Raw genomic sequence first — 16,668 nt, 5'->3', positions numbered from 1 at the left:
TGGTTTCTGGTAAACATATACCTCCTATTGTAGTATTGGCTTGAAAATTAGAGAACAAGTCTATGGCGCTGTGGCACTCTAAATTGCAGGAATTGGCCACTTTTTAACGGAGGTGGTATAGGGGCTCCTCCTGCTTTGATAAGAAATACTATGTTGCCTAAAGGGACAGTTTGTTGGCCTCCACTCCCATTTTGGAGCTCGTACCTTAGACTTCTGCCCAGTTTCGGGCTTCTACTTGCAAGTTGGAGATTTCTTTCTCCTTCTGAACCGCTTTTCTTCCTCTGCGGCTTTTTGCCTCTATTTTTTAGTGTTTTGCGACTCTCCTGTCTAGGGGGGAGATGAATGTGGGGGAGGGGGGTGCTTGTTGATTCCTCTGGTTTGTGTTTGGATGGTGTGAGTGGGGTTATGAGTGTGGCCTGGGGGATAGTCTCTTTGGACCTTTGGGAGAAAATGTAAAAAGTGGGGATTGCACCAACGCCAGGCATGGGCCTTAGGAGATGGCATATCACGAAGGTTTTCTTTTTATTGCCTGCATTGGTTATGTTATCCTCTCTTGTATAACTTGTTGCATATGATCTTGTGTTTTGCCTCATTGACTCATGGTTGTTTGTGTTCCACCACTGTTAATAAACATATATTTTTTTTAAAAAAATCACATGGTTTCCGGTTAATTTTACTTTGTTAGAATTTCCCTAGCAACAGTGACTTAACTCATCACATGCTATTGGTTTACTGAGGTCACGCTGGCCGTGCAGACATGTTCTTTTTATTTTATTTTAATTTAATTTAATGTGGTGTCTTATATACTGCTAAATCTCCCAAAGGATTCAAAGCAGTTTACAAAAGTTAAGGCCAAAACTCTAATCAGGTACTTTGAATTTCCCTCTCTGTCCTATGAAAGAAATAATTACATTTACCTATATAAAGAGAAAAAAGAGGGAAAAGATAATACAATAAGTTCAATACTATAGGTACGTACAAAGCACAACATAAGGGAAAACTTAAATATCAAAGAACACCAAAGAAAAATCTTTTAGCTTATTTTCAGGGCCCTGTTATATTATGGCTTCATCTTGTTCTGATCCGAGTTTCCCCGATCATAAAAGCTGAGATAAGTCATAAGCCTTTAATACATATGTAAAAGTATTTAAATAGTAGCACTTTAAGGCACTTTTTAAGCACTTTGAAACTATCGCACTTTGAAAAACTGTACTTTAATTATCAAAATCCAATTGGGATAAAAAAGTGTACCAATGAGGAGACAACACATCAAGCTTATCGCTATGATAAATATTCGAGTGATGAGTGATTTTTCTGAGGTCCAAACATTATAAAATCTACAGTTATTAAGATGATTGAACCATATATTACAACAGATATTTATTACTTGGAATATGAGGTCCATCTTGTTCCAGACATTAAACCAAAATATTTTATTCTAATAAGGAAAATATATACTCTGCAAACTCTGCTGTTTATAACTTTGCGGTGTGTGAAGGATTTCTATTATTCAGCTGCATCTTTCATATAATATTATGTCTTTAAAAGGTTTATCTAAAATTGTATCTAATACAGATTAGTTATGGGGCCCCCCTTATTCTGCATAATACAATTATCACCATCAAAACATTGCCTTCTTTGCTGCCCTATTATGTAACATGCAAATGAATTAGAGATGTGACATTTTACAGTGCAGCTAAGCTTGTTATGCTTATCATGCTTTTAGCTTATGACACATCTTGCTTTGCCGTATACTTTCATAAATGACCCCTCAAATTGGATGGTAATTTGTGCTGTATTATTTATTGTATGTAAGCTTAGATATGCAGAGGTATCACCTTTGCAAGAAACTGTGTTGTCATATCCAAATGTCATATTAAAAGTATTTGAGGCAGAGATTTTGGGAACATGCTTTGGCCTGTGACACCACTGCGCCCTTTATAGACATTGCATTGATAGACAGCTCCTGGCCCATCCTGATGTTATATTTATCTTGTTTAAACTATGACTTAAGCATTCTATTTCTATCTCTTCCTTTCTACAAAATAGCTGTTTTTTTTCTTATTGTTTTATAGACATCACTTCTGTTTTTATATAAAGTTTTCTTGTTTTGTTTCTCATTTCTTTTATTGCTATCTTTAGGTGACCAGTATTCTATATTATGGAGGTTAACAACAAATTTTAGGTTCTTGTAGTATTGGAATTGGTTCTGAATGCCACATACCATCAGGTTTTTAATCTGACCCTTTTTGTGAAGTTCATAGCAGTGCCCTGTAAGGTACCCCACTATTTAGGTGGCATGTCTGGGTGTTCAGTCCATCACTTTGCAGACCCCTCCCACGTCCAACAGGGCTTGTTCTAGGCTTTTTTGACTTGGATGAAAAGTTTGATGGAAATGTGGTATAAAGATGGACAATTTAGCAGCTTAGATGATCAGATCGGCAGGACGTATAATTAGACGATTTTCGAAAGTAAAAATATTTTGGACATATTTTTCGAAAATGTGTCCTAGGTTGTTTTTTTACTTTGGATGACTTGCAAGTTGGACCTAAATGGACTTAGACATCCCTTTCGATTATGCCCCTCTAAACTGAAGTTCATCTCCCCCTGGTTAGAGGATGTAAATTTAAAAAACACCATCAATATCTTTTCTCTTATCAAGCAGAATTATGGGGCAAAGACCTGGAAAAACTACTTATGCACACAAATAACTATGGTGAATTTAGGAAAAACCTAAAAACATATCTGTTCTTGAAGTACCTAGGTAGCTGATCCGCACAATCTCTCCCACAACTGATATCATAAACTCTTAGTCACTAATCTCCAACTATGTAAGTTCTACTCAATCTTGTTTTTTATCATTGTAAACTGCATAGAACTTCATGGTCCTGTGGTATATAAACTATTATTATTATTATTATTAAACAGGCTGCTTCACGGCTTTCTCCTGCCAGGGCATTCCCTCTGCCGCATCACTGATGATGTCATCAGCAACGCGGCACATGGAAGGCTGCGGAGCAGCCTGTTTAGAGTGCTGCTGACGCTGCTTTGTGGAGGGAGGTAGTAGGTCTCGCGGTCAGTGGGGTTTTTATGGGAGGGAGAGATGGAAGGGTGGGATAGTCAGCGGGAGTTCAGCTCTGCAGTGGTGGGGGGCTGCTCAAGGGTTCTGCTGCAGCTGCATGGAAGGGAGGGATAGAAGGTGGGCAAGGGTTCTGCTGCACGAGGGATGGGAAGGAGAGAGGGATAGAAAGATGCTGCAGAGGGAAGGCACAAGGGGAATGGGGAGAGGGGAGGAAAGATGCTGTACATGTGGGGAAGAGAAAGAGGAAGAATTGGGGTGGAAGAGAGGAAGGGAGAGATGATCATTTCTGAATATACTTAAAATATTATAACATCCAATACACTTTTTGTCATTCTCAAAAAGCTTAAATCAAACAGCTTGTCTTTGTTAAAGCCAGCCTGCTGATAAGTTTGTGTCCCTGTATTAGAAGTGAAGCGGGGAAAAACCTACTCTCCCTCCCTCCTATGCTGGAGGTCACACTAGCTGACCTTTCCTGCTCTGAAAGACTGGTACAGTGTCTCTGGCTCTAATTATTTCCAGATGTTGTCTCTTAGGCTCCCTTAAAGTTTTTTCAGGTTTAAAATATATAAAATATGGTTTTCAAAACCAATTCTCATGTTTAATAAACATTCACACATCATTCATACCACATATCACACACATAATCACTCATGGGATCCCATTCACTCATACCAAGACACATATTTCATTCATAAGATACATATAACTATCTGTATTCAAAAATGTGAAGCCTTATATCTTTCACAAGCCAGTCTGAGAGGTCTGGTATTAATTAGAGCCATGCGGCTCAAGGTGGGAAACGCAGAGAGAACAAAGACAGACAGACAAAGTCACTAGAACAAAATGGAGTCACTAAATCAAGATGGAGTTCTTAATCCCTCTAGAAGTATGTTATGCATTACCTGATTCCCTATATGGTCTAGCTTAATAGCAAAATACATACAGAGAATATTATTATGCTTTTCCCTGTAGTTTGCTTTCCTGGCCTTGGCTACATCCATATTCAGATTTTAATTCACCAACTTTTTGTACACTTCTATTGGGCGTGGCCTTAACTAACACATATGCTTGTATCTAACTAGAGTTACCCAGAACCATACAAAAAGCTGGCATTTTTGTAGAAAAAACTCCACAAAATACTGCACCATGTCCTGCACACTACCATTCCATTAGCGCCCCCTACAGTCCACGAGCGCCACTCCACCTCAGGTTCTATCTCAATTCTTTCTCACAGGAAGAGTCCACTGCTTTAACTACAGTATCTGACGTCACTCTAGTATGTCCCGATGTTCAAAATGAGGCTTCCTGAACAGACAGACTTATTCTCAGGGATTAACAGTGTGCACAGATTTCAGATATCTATGCTGGCGATATCACCATTGTTATTCCCCTTACTTCTCTGACCTCCGAGACAAAGATTCATCTATCATCCATTCTAAATGAAATCGAACGATGGATGACCGAATTCAAATTGAAGCTCAACACCGACAAAACTAAATTTTTCCTGGCAAGCCCTAACGACAAAATCAAAGACTCCTTGATCTCCCTGAATGGTCAGGACTTCCCTATTGACCACTCCATTAAAATCCTGGGAGTCACCTTGGACCGCCACCTCACTCTAAATGCACACACAGACTTACTAGTTAAAAAATGCTTTTAGGTTCTATGGAAACTCAGAACCATCAGAAAATACTTTGATGCACCATCCTTCCGCTTACTGGTTCAATCATCCATCCTGAGCTTGCTCGATTATTTCAATATTATTTATTTGGGTTCCTTCAAAAAAACCATTCTAAGACTCAGAGTCATTCAAAATTCGGCAGTTTGACTGATCTTTAGGCTGAAAAAATGGGAATACATAAGCCCCTACTATCAAAGACTCCATTGGCTGCCCCTAGAGGCGTGAATCCTGTTTAAGTTCACTTGTCTATGTTATAAATCAATATTTGGTCTGGCTCCCACTTACCTGGTTTCCCACTTCAATCTGGCAAATTATCTTAGGCCCACACGAAGAATTCATCTGTTCACCTATCCGACAATAAAAGCCTGCCACTACAAAAGATTCTTGGACAGAACTCTTGCCTTCCAGACAGGCAAATGGAACAACTGTCTTAGTAACGTTTTTGCGCACTCTTCATCCTACTTCAATTTTAGCAAACTATTAAAAACAAATCTGTTCAATCGATTTGTTAACTAAGAATCTACTCACCACTTCTTATTGAATCCTGTAACCTTATGAACCCTTTAGCTTTCATATTCTTTATTATGTAAGATTGTATTGCTGACTTTGATTGTTACCTCTTCGCTGATTGTCCAGCGCCTCTTGCTGTAAACCGCCTCGAACTTATATGGCTTTGGCGGTATATAAGAATAAAATTATTATTATTATGAGAACAACACTTACTACTTCTTTTCTTTAAGAAAACCATAAGTATATATTTGTTTTCTGAACTGCAAATAAAATTTTTATTAAAGTCAGTTACAGTGAATGAATAAGAAAATGTGCACTGTGACCAAGAAGCAAGACTACTTTTTTTTGTAAATCTTTATTCATTTTCAAAACTTATACAAAGCGCAAAGTATACAATCAGAAAAACCATATAACAGCACTTATCTTCAAACAAATACTAAACAAAATATTTTTCTCCCCCCACCCTCTCTGGATGTGCGTAAAGACAATCAAGGAATTAAAGGTTCATCAATTAGTCAATCTTTTGTTTAACAAATGTCTCTAATGGACCCCATATTTTTAAAAACTTTATATTATTTCCCATTTGTTCTGCATACATTCTTTCATATCTGTAATAAAAACAGAGTATTTCCCACCAAAAAGAATAATTTAATCTATCCCAGTTCTTCCAGTTTCTGGTTATCAACTGCATGGCCACCCCTGTCATGATCAGAAGAAGTCTGCTTTTATATATATCTATTGGATTCCTAGCTTTCAACAATGTCCCAAATAGGACTACATGATAAGACAATGGTATTTAGACTTCGAGTACCATACTAATTTTTCCCCATATTGATTTCCAAAAATTGAGTATCAAGGGACAATAAAACAACAAGTGATCCAGTGTCCCTACATCAAGATGACAGTGCCAGCATGTATTAAAGCAGAAGACTGCTGAGAAGGTTCTAGAAATTAAATTATGCATCCCAAGAACAAAATTTGTGTTATGAAGTCCACATCATTAGATTAGATCACAAGAACAAGATTGCTCTCCCTCTTTTGGGGACTTCCACATTACAGAATGATACAGAGATAAATTTTTCCCATCCTCGCAGGAACTCAATTTCCCCGTTCTGTCCTTGTGCATTTTGTCACTGTCCCTGCCCCATTCCTATAAGCGTAGGGTTATCAAATGGAAAATCCAGGCCCATGGCCCCGCCCTATTTCCACCCCGTTCTGGCTAGCCACACCCCATTCCATCCCTAAGCCTGTCCCACCCCCTTGACCTGCACGAGCATAACATCACCGTGTTGCATCTGCACATGCACAAATGCCGTCCTGATGTCGCTCATTTCCAGAAGCTTTTCAAAACCCAGACAAAGTGCCAGGTTTTGAAAAGCCGTCCAGATACCCAGACATGTCCTTAACCGCTCAATCCTTGAACACTTATGATTTTAAAGGGATTGAGGCTTGTGCAGATGAGGACAGAGCTTGCAGGAATGGGGCAGCGACAGGAAAATAACTTGACTGGATGGGAAAATGAGTTCTCATGGGGAAGGGGAAAAATTTGTCCCTGTCATTCTCTACTCTACGTGACCTTTACCCAGTAATGGCAGTCAGCATATAGTTTGTGATTCAGTGAAAGTTCACAGGCCTTACCCTCCTCCTTTGTGGATTTTCTGTTAGATTGGAAACCCATGCAGAGGACTGGGTAGTAGGAGCCCAAGCACAGTACCGGGTAGAACTTTGGATTCTTGCCAGAAATAGCAAAGAAGAAAAAATAAAAAATAAATAAATTTAAATTGAATCAGGTTGGGTAGACTGGATGGACCATTCAGGTCTTTATCTGCCGTCATCTACTATGTTACTATGGGTCTGTGAGAGACTACTGTTCTGCCTCCACAACCTCTGCTGATGCTTTCTTCATGCTTTTGATAGCTTTGATGCTTTCTTTGTGCTTTGGATAACTGGAGGGAGGTGTAGGCAGAAGAAAAGGAGGAGAATGATGGTTTACTATTTTGTTTCATAATCACCTGGCATCATGTGAAAATTTTAAATGTTAAAATGGGGTCAAATTGGAATAAAGTTTGGGGAGCACTGTTGTAAGATATTTACACTAGGGACAGATTGGGAAGTCTTAAGTACCTGTATTTTATTGTAACCGCTTAGATCTTTAATATGCTTAAGCGGTATATTAAATATTAATAAAACATAAACATGGTGCTTTGATACAGTCCATTCTATGATTCTCTTTGGTTATCTTGCTTACAGCGCTATCCAACTGACAAGGCCTATTTCATAGCAAAGGAGATTCTGACCACAGAACGTACATATGTAAAAGACCTAGAGGTTATTACGGTGGTAAGTAATTGAACATCCCTTCTTCATAAGAGATTTTATTTTGAAGCAAGGCATTAATTTTTTTTTTCTCATAGTTTGGAATGTTTTCAGTGGAAAATGTTTTTAAATTGATGTGAAATTATTTTGAGAGATTGTCTTCAGACTGCCAACAGGAGAGCCAGGTCTTCCATGAGCTCTACTTGTTTTCTTTGGTTCTGCTGTTCACTCAGTGTAACTCTGCTATGTTAGAAAGACACTTTATGAAATGTGAGCTACTCTAGTATCACATGTCCTTTGCTCTGAGACTCAGGTTATATTTCTCGGCCTCCTACTTCTGCTAACTTTTTTATTGATAGAAGTTTGATACATAGGCTGTATGTTTTCTGCTCTAGACCCCTGCGAATTCGATGTAGGCGAATCACGGACTCAATCATTCGTGGTATTTTCTGACTGCCTCTTCCAGTCAGAAAATACAGGAAATGACTGAGTCCGCAAATCAGCCTTCTGCACAGCAAATTCCTTCTCCTCTCCCCCCCTCGTCAGCCAATCAGCCTTCTTCACAGCCGATTCCCCCTCCTCTCGACCCCCCCCCCCCCCCCCGTCAGCCAATCAGCCTTTTGCACAGCCGATTCCTCCTTCTCTCCCCCTTGTCAACCAATCAACCTTCTGCACAGCCGATTCCTCCTCTTCTTCTTCTCCACCCCTTCCCGGTCAGCCAATCAGCTTTCTGCACAGCCGATTCCTCCTCCTCTCCCCCCCACCCCGTCAGCCTTCTGCACAGCCAAACCACCTGCCAGCCCTCTCCTGCCTCCGATCCGCTTCTAAACCGCATTCGCAATTTTATGAAATTCACAGGTGCTCCTGGAACGGAACTCCCATGAATTTCGGGGGAGTACTGTATATTGTTTGTCTATTGTCTAATGCTGTTTGCAGAAGAGAGGCTTTGATGTCCCCCAGATTTCAAATGTCAAGGGAAAGAAGGGGACATAAGCAAAAAATTTAGCTCTACACTTGTCAAAAAATGAAATGAAATCAAAAAGTTCTTGTTACAGTCTAAATCATTCACCAATAAATATTTAAAAGAATATTTTTAAGGTATGTGTTTTCAGAATAGGATACTGTATAAAAAAATGTGGTTGAGCACTGGGACAAAAGTAGAAAATATTGCTAGAAGTCCATATGAAAAGTTCAGACAAGACACAAGGTTATGTGAACTCCAAATCCCAATGCCCTTAGAAAACATGGATTTTAGCATACAGTGCGTTCTTGCTATTCACTGGGGTTAAATTCTAGAAAACCCCATGAATATAGAGAACACAAATATAGAACGATCGATCCTATAGGAAAAAGGGGATTAGGTTCCTGTGCGACTCTTTACTGTACATTTTTGCTACCTGACACCATAAATTCAATTCATGGACCTTTTTTTGTAAGAACAACTTGCTTATTATATACTGTATTTTATAAATTTTTTTGTACACTGTTTTTTAAAGTTGTAAAAATAGTATTTTGTAGTAACAATACTCAATCACAGTTCTATGAATATCTTCATTCTCATGGGAACACATATGCATGACTGCAAATAAGCGAAAATGCCAGTGAATAACGAAAACAGGTTACACTTTTATTTTGCATGAATAAGCAAATCTGTGAATATGGAATGCATGGATAATGAGAAGATACTGAATGAACTGCAAATATAGCACTTCTTTTAGGGGTATATTTCATGCAGGTCATGCGCCCAATGTAGTTAGCTTGCAATAACTGCTAGGATTTAATGCTGGATCACTTAGCAACTCCTGTATAAGTGATCCAGCATTAATTCAGCTGTTAGCACACATTACCTAGAACTCACAAGCAGGATGTTTCCACATCATTGCCGTGCCCAAGTCTCATCTTCTCCTAGAAGAACTTCTTAATGTGTGCACTAACAGGTATATTACCTCAGAAATCTTAATGCCATCATATAGTACCCCTGTTAGCTTGGTGTTAAGGGTTTCATGCCCTCTAGTCAGGGCAGGATTAATTCGTCGAGGGCCCCTAGGCACACAAGTATACTGGGCCCCCTAGCCCTGCCCTGCCCATGCCCCACCCTGCCCCGCCCCCATTTATTTACCTGTTTTCTTATTTATTTCTTTATTTCCACTTGTATTTCTTTAAAATTCAAAACAAACAACAAAGATTACCATACCAGTGCCAGTGTACTGTTTTAGTTCTATGCAAGCCCCAAACATCTCTGAACAAAACCCCACTTCCTTCCCTTCCCACATACTTCCCCAGGACTTTAACTCTGAACCCTTTCCATACGTATATAAAAGTGTTCAAATGCATAAGTCTATATTAATAACCAAGTTTGCAACTCCTCTCAACTGCCTCACTCTGTCGTCCAACTTTAACCCATATGTATGTATAAACAACCAAATCTGTATCTCCTCAGGTGTGTTCCACATGTAAGTTAATTTGTAACAAAACAACAAGGCAAACAGTCCACCAAAGAATCCAATGTGGAACAAAAGAAGATTGGCAGACAATAAGGAGATTCAAATCAGGTTTATTCAAGGTGCTTCCAGGAACCATGCCTGATGCATTTCGCCAAACAAAGCTGGTCAATGCTAACAAAAAACCATGTCTTTCATACGCACTGGACACAGAGCCACCCTCACCCAGTATGGAATAAGTAATCACAAACTAACTCCTCTCCCCTTTTTACAAAAGCATGGAAGAGATTTATAGCGCTGGCTGGAAGACTAAATGTTCTGCGCTGCTCTGACACTCATAGGAATTCTATGACCACTGGAGTAGTGCAGAGCATTCAGCATGCTAGCTTGTGCTACAAACTGAAGGAATGGTACAGTTTAGGGGGTAAAGAAACAGTGGTGCATATCCCCCAATACTGAACAAAATATAAAGATAGCAGACATAAATTTGGAAAAAGAGAAATAACAAATCACTTTACAAATTAACAATTAAAACAAAAAATGGAAAATAAAATAATACCATTTTATTGGACTATTACATTTTTTAATTAGCTTTCAGAGGTCAAACCCTCTTTCCTTAGGTCAGTAAAGTATATTGCTGTTACAGTATTCTGTCATGACCTGAGGAAGGAGAATTTGGTCTCTGAAAGTTAGTCAAACATGAATTAAAATTAGTCCAATAAAAGGATCACCATTTCTATTTCTAAACAAGGGGGGGGGTCCAGTGTTGCCAATCGAGGGGGGGGGGCCCAGTGTTGCCGATCGATGCTGGGTGGGGGCCCGTTGACCTTTAAAAAATTTTTTTCAGTGTTCTCCTTCAGCAGGCTCCCCTGACCATTTCGGGCCCTAGGCACATAAGAACATAAGAAATGCCTCCACTGGATCAGACCGAGGTCCATCCAGTCAGGTGCTCCGCACACGCGGCGGCCCATTTAGGTACTCTTTTTTGGAGACCCGATTTTACCGTATCCCTCAATATGATATGCAAGAAGGTGTGCATCCAACTTGCGCTTGAATCCCAGTACAGAAGTTTCTGCCACAACCTCCTCCGGGAGTGCATTCCAAGCACCCACCACTCGCTGTGTGAAGCAGAACTTCCTGACATTTGTCCTGAACCTGCTGCCACACAGTTTCAGGCTATGACCTCTTGTCCGTGTCACCTCTGAATATGTTAGCAATGCTGCTTCCTGGTCTATTTTATCAAATCCTTTTAATATTTTAAAAGTCTCTATCAAATCTCCTCTCATTCTTCTCTTCTCAAGGGTAAACAGTCCCAGTTTCCTGAGTCGTTCTTTGTAGCTCAAATGCTCCATCCCTTTAACAAGTTTCGTGGCTCGCCTCTGCACTTTCTCCAACAGAGTTATATCCTTCTTGAGGATTCATTAATCCGGCCCTGCCTCTAGTAAACATACCCTCGTAGTTTATCCACCTAAACAAACTTTAGCTGCCTGTGCATTTTCTACAAACTGCAAAAAGCCAATTGTACGTAGTCTTACACCTCTATATTATGCTTCATGAAATAATGAAAAAGATATCTAAAACTAGGAAGTGGTTCATCTTAAAGTCAGTTTGTGGAATCCCATTGAGATTGGTAAATGGATTTGCAGAGAAGTGTGCATTCTGATGAAGGGTCCACAGTTTATAGGTTTGAATGTATAAGAGGAGGGGTAAATTATACCAAAACATGAAGGTGTTAGGTAAGATTGAAATTTCTCTACAGTGAGTATTTTTTTTTTTTTTTGTGCCCTCTGTTGATTTCTTTATTAACATCTTTGCCTATCACAAGCCTTAGAGCCTATATGAGTCTTCAGCGTGCTGTGCCCATAGTACTTTTTATTTATTTATTTATTTTACATAACAACTTATATATAGATCTCTAAATGGTGCCCAAATTTAGTTTTAAAAAAAATGCTGTTGAAATGACGTTTTCAACTGAGTTTCAAGGCGCCTACTGGTGCCTAAAAGATTAGCATCAGAATTGCCCCTCCATAGGTGCTTTAAGCTGCCTAATGCTACTGTGAGCGTGGCTAATGCTAGAAGTGGCATTAGGCGACCTAAAGCACCTACAGAGGCGCAATTCACATCATAGGTAGTTGATCGAAATGTGGGCCAGCGGCATCTCCCCAACTTCCATCATGCAATCAGCGGCATGATTGACATGCAATAGCACCGGTTACAGAATCTGGGCCTATATGTCTGCTGTTTATGTACCAAATCAGGACATAAAATATTTATTCACAGAAGGGTAAAGATGATCATTCATATACAATCATAAGTATTTTGTGGTTTATCAGAGGAAAGTCATGTAATATTTCCATTAAGAGTTTTAATTTATATTGAGATTCTCATCATGCAAAGAATACATGAACTTTTCAACCACCACAATATTATGCACATGATCTTTCCATTTTATTTATTGGTTTATTTAAAAAAAAATAATAAAAAAAAGAAGTGGTGTACTTACACACTAATCTAGACATTCTCCTAGACTGCCTTGCCTACATTGGCATCTCCGGCCAGGTCCTCAACTGGTTCAACGGGTTCCTACGGAACAGATCTTACAGGGTATTTAAAAACGACTCTCTCTCCTACTCCTGGGTAAACTCCTGCGGTGTGCCTCATGGCTCCCCCCTGTCCCCCACCCTGTTCAATATCTACCTCACCTCCCTAGGAATCCTCCTGCAAAACCTCAAGCTAAAATTCTTTATCTATGCAGATGACATTACCATAGTCATCCCTCTAACCAGTTTCACTCAAGAACTCCTCAACTCCCTCACAAGCATACCTAATCAGATAGAACTCTGGATGCTATCCTACAGACTAAAACTAAACCCAGACAAAACAAAATTATTCCTAGCAACCCCCAAAGACAAAATCAAAGACACCACAATTCAAGTAAAAGGATCCATTTTCCCCCTCGAACAAACCTTAAAAATACTAGGAGTAACACTAGACAAACATCTATCCCTTGAGAAACAGACTGATATCACAGTCAGGAAAAGTATCTCGATACTATGGAAACTCCGCACCATAAAAAAATACTTCGACGACACTTCATTCCGCCTCTTAATACAATCCTCCATCCTCAGCATATTGGACTATTGCAACATCATTTACTTGAGCACCACAAAGAAAACCATCAGGTGATTTAGGATGATCCATAACACTGCTGTCCGCCTCATATTCGACCTGAAAAAATGGGACCACATCACCCCCTTCTACCACAAACTCCACTGGCTCCCACTAGAATCCAGAATCATATTCAAATTCGCCTGTTTTTGCTACAAAACAATATTTGGTTTATCCCCAAGCTACATCACCCCTCACTTCACCCTAAACCACAACTATAAGAACTCCCACAAAATTCAACTCTTCGTCTTCCCCTCCCTAAAACTATACCACTCAAAAAAATTCCTTGACAAAACCTATGCCTTCCAAGCCGCCAAACTAAACCCTTGGCTGGCCCAAATGGTCCTCAGAGCCCACAACTACCACAACTTCAGAAAAGCACTTAAAACCCACCTATTCCGAGACCAAGACCCTTAATGCCCCTTCTTCAATCCTCCTCCTCCCTCCTACCGAAACTTATCCCTCCGTCTCCCTCCTCTCCCCCCTTCTTCCTCCTTGCTGTTTGCAAATCTATGATCAATTTGGAATGTAACCACTTGTAACTACTTTCTCCTTACTGTTCACAACTCTACGATCAATTTTGGTATGTACCCACTCGTAACTTCTTTCTCCTTGCTGTTCGCAACTCTATGATCAATTTGGCATGTAACCACTTGTAATTTGTTCTAACCAATGTGAACCACCTAGAACTCTTCTGGGTTTGGCGGTATACAAAAATAAAGTTATTATTATTATTATAATCAATACCAATTTTATACTGTGAGGAGGGAGAGATTACTTGCCCCAGATGTCAGGAAACCAAGCAGAAGCATCTGTTTCACCTATGTGCTAAGTGTATTTCAAGTTCTACTAACTGTTCCCCAAAACATCAACAAAACAAAACTCCAATGTATGGGAATAGATGCCAGATTCATCATTCCCTCTCCAACGTTTCATCAAATCTTGTAAAATATAGTTGTACACCGGCATCCAATATATTTCCGTTCTTTTCCAAGACACCATACCAATTATTCTCATCCAGGCTTAATTGCAAGTTTGTGCTTGTTGAAGACTAATCTAGCTTAGATGATCATGTGTAATGTCCCTTATATTTTGTTGTAGTGGTTCCAAAGTGCAGTGATCAAGGAAAATGCCATGCCAGAAGGATTGATGACTCTCCTATTTTCCAACATTGAACCTATCTATGAGTTCCACCGAGGCTTCCTGAAACAGATTGAACAGCGACTTGCTCTCTGGTGAGGATTGCAAATTCTAAAATATACAGGGTTAACAGAATATGGTCACACAGGCCCCAGCTCCTAAACAGGAGATTTACAACCCAAAATAGTAGTGGTATGATTGCCCCAGGGCTGCAAGAAAGCTTGTGGGTAACATTTTAACAGCAGCGGTATGATTGTATCAGAGTTTAAATATAATATGGAGAGACCAGCTCTGTTGGTTGCTTTCAGGTTATGCTTGGAACAGATATAAGAATAGGGTTAGGTCAGGTGAAATACATGGGTGAGAGGGGAAGTGATGGTTTGCATTTGGAAGTTTTATGTGCACATCATCTAAAAGAGAATGCATAAAAGCTGAGCAGACTCAGTGAACCATTTTGGTCTTAATCCATTGTCATTTACTGCATTACTATGATGAATGTCTCTTATTTAATTAAAAAAATATTGGTATAAAGGAATAAAAGAATGTCACAAGAAAAATTGCACCACGTTTTGGTCAACAAGCAAGTTGGAGTAACATCTATAGCCCCTTTTTCAAGAACATAAGAACATAAGCAGTGCCTCCACCGGGTCAGACCATAGGTCCATCCTGCCCAGCAGTCCGCTCCCGCGGCGGCCCAAACAGGTCACGACCTGTCTGAATCACCAGAAAGGGCCCCCTTGCCACCTTGGTTTCCTTTTGAGTCCTATCTTCCCATCGAAGTCCTAACCCTCAGGTCTTGCACATGCACGACCTGGTTGGGTTTCTATACTTATTTTCTGGTTAGCTTTCTCAGTATCCCACGATCCCTTTATCCCTCAGGAATCTGTCCAGTCTCTGTTTGAATCCTTGTACCGTACTCTGCCTGATCACTTCCTCCGGTAGCGCATTCCAAGTGTCCACGACCCTTTGGGTGAAAAAAAACTTCCTTGCATTTGTTTTGAACCTATCTCCCTTCAGTTTCTCCGAATGCCCCCTCGTACCTGTTGTCCCCTTCAGCCTGAAGAATCTGTCCCTATCCACCCTCTCTATGCCCCTCATGATCTTGAAGGTCTCTATCATATCTCCCCTGAGCCTCCTTTTTTCCAGAGAGAAGAGCCCCAGCCTATCCAACCTCTCGGCGTATGGGCAGTGTTCCAGCCCTCTTACCAGTTTTGTTGCTCTCCTTTGGACTCTCTCAAGTACTGCCATGTCCTTCTTGAGGTACGGCGACCAATATTGAACGCAGTATTCCAGATGTGGACGCACCATCGCTCGATACAATGGCATGATGACTTCCCGCGTCCTGGTTGTTATGCCCCTCTTTATGATGCCCAGCATCCTGTTGGCTTTTTTCGAGGCTGCTGCGCACTGTGCAGATGGCTTCAGTGATGCATCCACCAGCACACCCAAGTCTCTCTCAAGACTGCTGTCTCCCAACAATGCCCCCCCCCAATTTGTAGTTGAACAACGGGTTCTTTTTCCCTATATGCATGACCTTGCATTTTTCCACGTTGAAGCGCATTTGCCATTTGTTTGCCCAGTCTTCCAGCTTGTCTAGGTCCTTTTGCAGGTCCTCACACTCCTCCCTGGAGCTAACTCTGCCGCACAGTTTGGTATCGTCTGCAAATTTTATAACCTCGCACTTTGCCTCCTTTTCCAGGTCATTGATAAATATGTTGAAGAGTAACGGCCCCAGCACCGATCCCTGTGGCACACCGCTCGTGACTCCCCGCCAGTCAGAATATTGGCCTTTTACTCCGACCCTCTGCAGTCTACCCGACAACCAGTGCTCAATCCATCTGTGCACATCCCCTCCCACCCCGTGGTTCCACAGCTTCCTAAGCAGCCTTTCATGTGGCACCTTGTCGAAAGCCTTTTGAAAATCGAGGTAAATGATGTCTATGGGTTCCCCATTGTCCACCCGACTGCTTATTCCCTCAAAGAAGTACAAAAGATTCGTTAAGCACGACCTTCCCTTACAGAATCCGTGCTGGCTTGTTCTCAGTGGACCATTTCTCTCGATGTGCTCGCAAATGCCGTCCTTGATCATAGCTTCCACCATCTTCCCTATAATTGAAGTCAGGCTCACAGGCCTGTAGTTCCCGGGGTCACCCCTCGATCCCTTCTTGAAGATAGGTGTGACATTCGCCAATTTCCAGTCCTCTGGTACCTCTCCAGTTTTCAAGGATAGGTTGCAAACATGCTGGATTGTGCCCGCTATTTCTTGTCTTAGTTCCTTCAGAATCCTTGGGTGGATCCCGTCCGGGCCTGGTGATTTGCCGCATTTTAAC

General features: G+C 40.7%; 1 protein-coding gene across 1 annotated transcript in view; it reads left to right on the top strand.

The window, feature by feature from the left end:
• Positions 1 to 16,668, top strand: part of FARP2 (FERM, ARH/RhoGEF and pleckstrin domain protein 2) — an 818,436-nt gene that overhangs the window by 581,936 nt on the left and 219,832 nt on the right. The window contains exons 15-16 of the mRNA XM_033957823.1: positions 7,524 to 7,613; positions 14,300 to 14,433. Of these exons, the coding sequence (XP_033813714.1) occupies positions 7,524 to 7,613; positions 14,300 to 14,433 (224 nt within the window). The remainder of the gene's footprint in view (positions 1 to 7,523; positions 7,614 to 14,299; positions 14,434 to 16,668) is intronic.

The sequence above is a fragment of the Geotrypetes seraphini genome, chromosome 9 (assembly GCF_902459505.1).
Source record: "Geotrypetes seraphini chromosome 9, aGeoSer1.1, whole genome shotgun sequence".
NCBI classification, from domain to species: domain Eukaryota; kingdom Metazoa; phylum Chordata; class Amphibia; order Gymnophiona; family Dermophiidae; genus Geotrypetes; species Geotrypetes seraphini.
The sequence above is the reverse complement of the archived record's forward strand: the minus strand, read 5'-3'. Positions and strand labels throughout refer to the sequence as shown.